General features: G+C 45.4%; 1 protein-coding gene across 2 annotated transcripts in view; it reads right to left on the reverse strand.

Moving 5' to 3' along the window:
- Positions 1-9,027, reverse strand: part of LOC103675856 (prolyl endopeptidase) — a 111,790-nt gene extending 102,763 nt beyond the window's left edge. For both annotated transcript variants that reach the window (XM_040627578.1, XM_040627579.1), the window contains exons 1-2: positions 8,952-9,027; positions 3,741-3,815 (exon numbers count right to left, since the gene is read on the reverse strand). In XM_040627578.1, coding sequence (XP_040483512.1) covers positions 3,741-3,815; positions 8,952-8,996 — 120 coding nt within the window. In that variant the 5' untranslated portion in view covers positions 8,997-9,027. The remainder of the gene's footprint in view (positions 1-3,740; positions 3,816-8,951) is intronic.
- Positions 9,028-9,296: the final 269 nt, after the last annotated feature.

Below are 9,296 nucleotides of genomic sequence, written 5' to 3' on the forward strand. Positions count from 1 at the left end.
GATCTGTTTCCTCTTTACAAAGTCTCTCTCAAGTTTTCATGTCAAGGTTGGATATACTTCAGAGAATCAACTGAGTTGTGCAGGATCTTCTACAATCTGGAATATTTGCTATAAAATGGGATTATATGGCCCTTGACAGCTTGAAAGGATTCATCTAGATTCAACACCTTCCTACCCTGGTTTTTGAGAACTTTTTAAGCTACAGGTCTGCTCTGATATTCTTTTATAAAGGATAAAGCCTTAAATGCCAGGCACTGTCAGAAATGGATAACCCATATTAAATACTAGATTAAATCAAAGACATACTGATAGCATTTCAGATTTTAGTATAAAAGAGCTACATATGTTCTTTATTTCCTGCCTGGTTTTTATTGAAAAAGCAGCCTTAGGGGCACCTGAGTGGCTCAGTTGGTTAAGCATCTGCCTTCAGCTCCGGTCACGATCCCAAGATTCTGGGATCCAGCCCCACATCAGGCTCCCTGCTCCATGGGGAACCTGGCTCTCCCGCTCCCTCTGCTTCTGCCTGCTGCTCCCCTCGCTTGTGCTGTCAAATAAATAAATAAATAAAATCTTTAAAAAAAAAAAAGAAAAAGAAAAAGCAGCTTTTTCTTTGTTCTGGAGGCTATGTGAAGGTGCTCCTTTTTACACCAAGGTATGACTAATACACCTTTGTGTATGTGTGTATAACTATGAGCAGAAAATGTTCATGTTGCTCTTCTGCTCATTGGAAAAGCACACCCTACCTTTTCAGTCTGAGACCCAAATTTAACTCCTTAGAAACCACATGATATACTATTTGTCAATAACGAACCTGTCTGGAGAGGGGTGAGAAGAATGTGTAGGAAGACTGCAGAGGGGAGGCAAAAGCTGCAAAGCCCCTCTGACACCTGAGTGAAGCTGTCTGCACAGGTTGGCCTGGGCATGGGGGCCAGCCCACGGTCCTCGCAGAAGGACCTCAAAGTCCCCTGGCAAGCAAAGACACGAATATGTCCCTACAGCTTGCATTCCCAAAGCCATAACGCCCGGAGTCTTTTTTCTTTTATTATTATTATTATTTTTTTTAAAGATTTTATTTTTTTATTTGACAGATAGAGACAGCCAGCGAGAGAGGGAACACAAGCAGGGGGAGTGGGAGAGGAAGAAGCAGGCTCATAGCCGAGGAGCCTAATGTGGGGCTCGATCCCATAACGCCCGGATCACGCCCTGAGCCGAAGGCAGACGCCTAACCGCTGTGCCACCCAGGCGCCCCATCTTTTATTATTTTTAAATGTAAAATTGGTAACAACCTGGGCCACCTGGATGCCACTCCTGGCTCCACACCTACAAGCCCAGTGACCTTGGACATGTTACTTAATCATTCAGTAGCTCAATTTCTTCATCTGTAAAATGGGGAAAATAAAAAGATCTATTTTAGACTTTGAGAATTAGATGAAATAGGGTATGCAAAGCTACCAATGAAGTGCCTGGCACACAGTAAGCATCCAGTAAACGTATACCATGAAAATAATAGTGCATACTCATTAGCTGCCATCAAATGAGGACTGTAAGATCACTAGCAAAGTTTTATCTACTAATAAGTGGCTTGTCAACCATGGGACCAGCCAGTGTCAATTAAGGAACAGCAAAGTTTATATGTTATGTTCATTAATACATAAACTAAAACTGGGTCATTCTGACATTGCTGAATCCCTCAATCACCATCTAAGCCTGAAGAAATCCAGGTTGTACCCAAAACCCCAGACAAAGTAATTATCACAGAGACAGTCCTTGGGGACAGTTTTCTAGGAGATGCACAGGAAGCTCACTCCCTTCCCCACTGCTTCCCATTGTTTAGATTCTGCAGCTGCCTGTGACTCTCCATCTCAGGCTCAATCCCTATCTCAGCTCAAGCTAATGCTCATTGATCTAGGTCATTCGTGGCGCGGTCGAGGTGAGGAGGCAGCCCCACACCTGCTCCCTGCACCTCCTAGCCTTCTCTGCAGAGCTAGAGCCTTCGCCCACTGAAGATCCCCCTCTGTTTCTCGTTTTAGAATCTCTACCCATCTGTGTCTATAACCAATGCTTTATGAAAACCCAAATACCAATCATTCTCACTCACGAGAACTTTGTCTTTCTTAAAAGGTCAGGAAAGGGAGATAAAAAGGATTAGAAGTATTAAGGAACACCACTAGAAAATCTCAAAATGGTGGTGTGCTTATTTCAAGGACAAAAGGTAGGGAAGAAGTTGTAGGACAGACATGCTAGGAAGAACAGGAGAGGGTGACAGAAAGGGAGCGTATTTAACACTGCTTTTTAAAAAATGGGAAACGTCTTCTGGGATTCTAAAGAAGCTCACATAAATTTCTGGAATAGTGAGCATATTAGAAATAGTATACATATTCCCATGTACTACGGAATATGTAAACATAGCTACAAAAAGCATCAAGGAACTTGAGATGAATTGGAGAAACGTGATCCCCTCACCCAAGCAAACTCATTAACCAGATACAGTAAATGTAAGGATGAGTCCTAAATGACAAGTCCTGGGCACTCCAAGGAGAACGGAATATCTGTACAACAGAGCACTCAGGGGCAACTTCATTAATGAAATGAGACTTCAGCTCAAAATACTGTGTGTTTTGGGGCACCTGGGTGGCTCAGCTGGTTAAGCGGCCGACTCTTGATTTTGGCTCAGATCATGATCTCAGGGTCCTGGGATCGAGCCCCACATCAGGCCCCACACTCAGCAGGAAGTTTGCTTACGGATTCTCTTTCCCCCTCTTCCTCCGTCCCTCCCCCCACTCATGTGCTCTCACTTGTGCTCTCTCTCTTAAATAAATAAATCTTTAAAAAAAGAAATATTGTGTTTCTCCAAAAGAATAGGAAAGCTTTGTATTTTTAGACAGAAAATTCTCATCTCCACCCCCTTACTTCTATAAAATGTAAGAATGTTCTTATATTTACAATTTGGTTTTTGTTTTATTATTGTTGCATTAAAATCAATAAGGAATCCAAGACCAGCACTGACTTTTTAAGACCTGATATTTGTTCAATATATAGGTGACCCTTGAGTAACACACGTTTGAACTGTGTGGGTCCACTTAATACATGAGCTTTTTACAGCACAGAACTCTAAATGTATTTTCTCTTCCTTATGATCCTCTTAATACCATTTTCTTTTCTCTAGCTTCCTTTATTTTAAGAACACAATATACAATACCTATCACATATGAAATGTGTGTTGACTGTTCATGTTATTGGTAAGACTTCTTGGCAACAGTAGACTATTAGTAGTTAACTTTTTGGAGACTCAAAAGTTATCATTGGATTTTCAGCTACGTAGGGGGCTCAATGCCCCTGATCCCCAGGTTGTTCAAGGACCAACGTTATAGGATTTCTTTTTCCTTTGGAAAAAATGTTTTAGGCAACTTTCCCTTCACATTCTTTTATGTTTTCATTTTTACTTGGTAACAATCAGTTTTCTTTCTTTCTCATATTTTCATTTCAAACACTTGGTACATCAGTGTCACCATAAACCGTAAACATTATTGCAAATATTTTATTTTCTCTGGGACTAAACCGCTCTCATCTTTCTCCCATGAATCGTTTGACAAGAAGTGGTGGCAGCAACAGGTTCAACTGACACCCCACGGCAGAAAACACGGGAAGACACCAGGAAGGAAAAGCCATAGCTACCGACTGGCTAGGGTTTGGCGTCAGGTACTAAGACCACCTTATCTTTAATTATAAGCCCCAATTACCTTTGTCTGCTCGCTGTCTGGGTCTTCAAGCCAAGTGTAAGGGTCATAAATTTTATGTCCATGATAATCTTGCACCTGCAACAGACAAAATGTGGTATTGGACAATTAGTGTCTAACACACAATTAAATTGGTATTTTCTGAATGTAATAGAGAAGGACAGGAGAAAATACCCCAATTGGCTCACTGGCAATGTGTCTGCCCAAATTACCACATGAACCAAAGCTGGCAGGATCCCAAAGGTGTCAAGCCACCCGTCATGAAAAGAATGTTTTAGCTGGGGAGGGAAGAAAGATGAAAGGTCAGAATAGGGAACTGCTCTGTCTGTACAACACAAAACAAAGGCCTGCCGCTGAGCTAAAGAAACTTGGAAGTGTGTGGTCAGTGGCAGAGCACAGAACCGCACAATGCCGCCGGGACGCAGCGAGCGCGTGTTTGTGCAGAAGCCACCACACACGTGCTTACTGGCTGCTCTGCTGCTCCTGCTAGGCTGGCTAACGATGAGGAAATCCCCCTGCAATGTATTACATGATCAGTTTTTGTCTGTAAGTCTCAACTGCAAAAAGCAAGTTACCAACGTGTAGTAAAAAGATTCTAGTTGATACCAGCTGAAAAAGCTGACTTAGGCACAATGAAAGAATATTTCTAAAACTGAAGCCTTTCTTCCCTTTTGTGTATTGTTACGAAACACAAAAAAGAGGCCCGAAGGCATCACCCATTCAGACTAGCCTGGTATTTGAAGACAGACAACTGCTTAGTGCAGGCTGGGTCTGGCGGAGGGGACGGCTCTAGGAGCTCCCAAGGGAACTGACCATCAGCAACACCTTCAAGCTTCTGAAAAGCCCCCATCCTGGGCCTGGCCTCAGAAACTGAGCAAGGCTGCCAGAGCGGGTGGGAGTCACCATTTCCCAGGTGATCATGCCTAAAGAAAATTCCCAACGGTAAAGACTGTTACGGAATCTCTCCATTTCATGCTATCCTGATAAATCTAACTGAAACCACACGGACAACATCTTTCCAGTAAATCTCTGTGAACAACTCCAACATTCCAGTTATAGTTTCTCAAAGAAAATTTCTGGGAACAATACCAGGGTCTCAGATGAATTTTTAACCTGTCTCCTTGCTTTGTCTATAATATCAGAAGGTAAGGGCTCCTCTCTCATGGAGGCAAACACTCTCCTGGAAAAGGAAAACCTGCTGTTTCTACGGCCGGTCACAGTTCCAGTGTGGCTGCTGGCCAGGTGAGAAGAATCTCCTGGTGCCTAAAACCCAGGCTTTCCACAAAGGGCCTTCATCTCACCTCATCTGGGGCCAGGTGAGAGAGCACCTGGAGAAATGCACACCTGGAAGAATGGGCAGTTAGGTAGAACACTCAGAAACTATTCTCATTAAACAACTGACAAGTGCAAGGGACGTAACACCAGACTAAAATCTCTCCTCATGAGTCTTCATAAAATTACCAACTTTCAACCCATATGGAAAACCTCTCTCAATTGTAGCTGTTACCACTGAATGAAAACTTATCTTTCCTTCTTACCTGCAAGGCTTTCACATTTTACACACCTTGAAGTGGTTTTAAACATGCTTAAAATAACCACCTTCTTCTCCCTGACAATAAGAAATCAGAAAAATTTAAAGTTGTAAAGGATCTTCCAATCCAACATTTCTAGGAACCACGGCAGGCACAAGATGGCAACATGCCCACGGCCGCACAGAGTTCAGAACAAGGGCTGGGACTAAAGCAAACTGCCAACAGCTTTTCCCCAAATATTCCTTGGAGGTGACACACCAGATTTAAAAATGTTCCTCGATTATGATGTTACTAAAACTCAGACGTTTCCATAAACTTAACTTGTCATAAGAAAGCAGAAAAAAAAAAGGAAATCATGCTAGTTTTGCCTAATACTAGATCCAAAGCAATGAACATTTGCTCACCATCCACACTGTTGTGCCTAGTGTTTTACGGCAACCTTGTAAGAGGGTGGATGACATTCCTATTTTACAGAGTACGGAATGCAATTCACAAAGGTTAGCAAGCGTAAAGGCCGCAAACGTATTGTTCGCTTGGAGATCACGGTGAACTAAACACCGTGCCACAGATTTCAGCCACAGTATCTCATGGAGAGGCTCTTACTAACCCATTTTCCAGGTGAGGAAACTGAAGTCTGATGGTTAATAAGGAGTAGAACCGTGACCCTCTATATAAGCCAACCCCAAAGCCTGTGGACTTAATCTCTTGCTAATGAACCAGGCCAGGTGTAAATTGGCAGGGCCACACCTGGACCCTGACTCAGAACCCCGTGGTGCCTCCTGAATGGTGTTTCCCTCTGAGAAAACAGCTCCATCTTCCTGGTACCAGCATTACCAACTAAAGCAGATTGAGGTCAATTAATCAGCAGACATTTTTCACCAGGATAGGAAACGGATTCTTTCCAGGATAATCCCAGGAGCCAAGGGCCACCACCCTACTCCTCTTGCCCCATTACTTCTTCTACAAGACCATCCCCTACAAGTGGGGTGGTCTAATGGCCACATCCCCTGAACTCAAGTTGTGCAGTGTCTGATTCTATCTGATCTAAGTTTCCCAGCCATTCCTCACTTCCCCAAAAGCCTTTAAAAATAGAGCCCTGATAAGGCACTGTTACTATGCAATATTTTAGCTGTACTATTCAATAGCTAACCTGCTGACTTCAGGGTAAATTGCAGAGTCCGATACACAGTAGGCAGAGCCCATCAAATCTGACCACTTTTTTTTTTTTTTTTCCTTTCAGACCCCATCTAAGCTTATCCACCCATGGATGGTCACAATGGCCAATGGCCTTCCTGCCATCCTACAAACCAGTGCAAGTCCACAACTGTCCAGCCCTACATAACTATGATTTATTTTGGTCATGTAGCCAGGAATGTCCTTTCTACCTTATCCAACTGGCCAAATTCCAGGCTCAATTCACATATGATCTCTTTCCCCTGATGGAAATTAATCCCATTCTCCTCTGTGTTCTCCACTCACCCTACACACTCTTCTAACCCCTGTAGCAGGCCCGAATGTTTCCTGACAGCAACACGCTGGGGGGATGGACAATGGCATTACACTGGAAGTGTCATGGTTTCCGAATTTCTGCTTATTAGGGCAGAAATCCACCAAAAACGGTTGCACACTGCAACCCCACAGTTCGGCAGAAGACTGCCTGGTATATGGCTGAAAGATGTTCAAGTGACAGAGAGAGAGCTGCAGCAATCTCTAGCACCTGCTGGAGAAAGACAAAACCATCCTAGAAATCAAGGCTACAATCTGAGTAAATGTGTTAAGTCTAGCCTAAGGTTTGGTGATCAGACTCTGTCACAGGAAAAAAGACACCCCATGTAGGCTATCAGGGCTGGGATAAACACACTGGGAGCCACACGGTAGGGTCCAAGTTGGACGAGAGCTACATTCCCCTGTCCATGAGGCTTAGGGTTTTCATAAGTTCTCTGGTGAGAACGAACTGGAGAATATTAAAATCCACGGCACCTTTTGAGTTAATTTTTCATTACTGTTTTAATTGCTCACAATCTTTTTGATGTCTTCAAAAAATCCTCACTTAACCCTTTCTAGAACTGCAGGACTTTGGTGACCCAAATGGAAAAACTAAGCAAGAACCGATCCCCACTAAAAACAAAACAAATCTAAAACAACACTTATCAAGCCACATACTAGATAGTTCTTTATATTTTTATCCATCCTGAAAACTCAAAGATCCTGAAGAACTGAACTGAGATATTCACATGTCTTCCAATTACTAAAGGCTGGCACACTGCAGGGCTAGAATAGCCCTGTGAATAAATGAATGACGAGATTCTTAACTGCAAACATAAGTCCTAAGCCCTGTGACTAGCCAAGCCAGCACTAATATTTCATATCCGAGAAAGAAGGCCTGTAACAGATAAGTGATCTCCCCAAAGGCATCCAGCTAGCGAGCAGCATAACCAGAACTAGCACTCAGGTCTCCTTACTTGGTCTGTCCTCTTTTCCATTCCCGGCAGGATCACTTTACTCCCATACACAAAGGAAACACAGGAATAGAGCTTCTCGGGCTGTTGGGGTAAATTTAATAAGCAAGCAGCTGAATAGAGAAAACATGGTTACCAGATGGTCACTGGTCAAAGAAACCATGAATGCACAGTGCCACTTCGAAGTCTTAATTTGAAACAATATGTCCTTTACTCAAAAGTCTCAGTACCTTTTAACCCAAAGTGAAATGTGCTTTGAAGTACAGACTTTCTGGCATAAATCAGGTCAGAGTAAGCACGAAAAAGCTAAATGTATGTATACAATTTTTTTTTATTCTGATTCTAAGTAATCTGAGAAATTTGGCTATTCCTAAGAAAATCATGCCCACAACGTTTGGATTCACTCCAGTTCTTAAGATGCCAAATTAATTTTTACACAAAAAGCGTGTTTGCCCAGATTTCCACCCACTAGATCTCAACAGTTACCCTGAGCTAATCTACAGCTTATGTAAATGATGGCTAACCCCTCCACTAAGCAAAACAAACTCGTTCTGAAAAAGGCCATCCCCTCTCCCTTCTGAAGGCCTCCTCTCACCCCCATGAACTCTTTTTCTTGTTTAGGAAAACTTGGATCAGCACTGCAACCCTATGGGGTCACTGCTCCACCCTCCCCATTACTCTGTCTTGTCTCTGCATCCCCAGCGCCCAACGCCCAGCACCCGGCCTGTGGCAGGGCAGGCGCTCAACACACGTTTTTAAAATCGAATGAATGAACTTCAACTCTTAAGGATTTTAAATCTGGAAGTTTAAAAAGTTTGCTTTTGTTTTAAATCTTACATCATCCACACACATACACACTTTCTCCTACCACCATATTCAAGCAAGAGCCTCCTCCAGCCAAAAAGCAGTGACACGTTCTGTCTTCCCAATTCCGTAAAACGCCCATTCCTACCTGGGCGTCTGCCCTTGACCCCATTGATTTTAGGAGGCGGCCAAACGGTGGCTGACCCCAGGCTCCGCCTCCAGCAGGCGGCCAAAGTCGGCCACCAGGGCCCCCGCGGCTCGGGAGGAGCCCGGCGCCCCCGGCCCGTTTCTCGCAAACAAAGGCCGAGGGGGAGGGGACGGACGCAGGGGGCGAGGGGCTGCGGGGACAGGAGCTGCGGGCGGCGGCAGACGCGGCACCCGCGGCCGGCAGCAGGGCGGGCGCGGGCTGGGGTACTCACGGCGGTCTCGTCGCGGTACACGTCGGGGTACTGGAAGGACAGCATGGCCAGGGGCGGGCGGGGGGCAGCGTGGGGGCGCGGGCTGCGGGCTGTGGGCGCGAGCGGGCCGGGCTGGCCGAGGGGCGAGGCTGGGGCGCTGGCGGGGGCCGAGCGGGCGGCGGCGGTGGCGGGCGGCTCTGGCCGGGGCTCCCACGAGCGGACCGGCGGCGAGACGGCGAGGATGTGCTGGAAGCAGGAAGCAACTGCCGGCGAGACCGGGAGCCCCTCCCCGGCGGGCGGGCCCAGCGGCGGCTGCGGCGGCAAGAGGGAGCGGGCGGCGCCGTGCGTGCGCCGGGCCGGGCGCAC

Source organism: Ursus maritimus, unplaced genomic scaffold, assembly GCF_017311325.1.
Source record: "Ursus maritimus isolate PB19 unplaced genomic scaffold, ASM1731132v1 scaffold_13, whole genome shotgun sequence".
Classification (NCBI taxonomy): domain Eukaryota; kingdom Metazoa; phylum Chordata; class Mammalia; order Carnivora; family Ursidae; genus Ursus; species Ursus maritimus.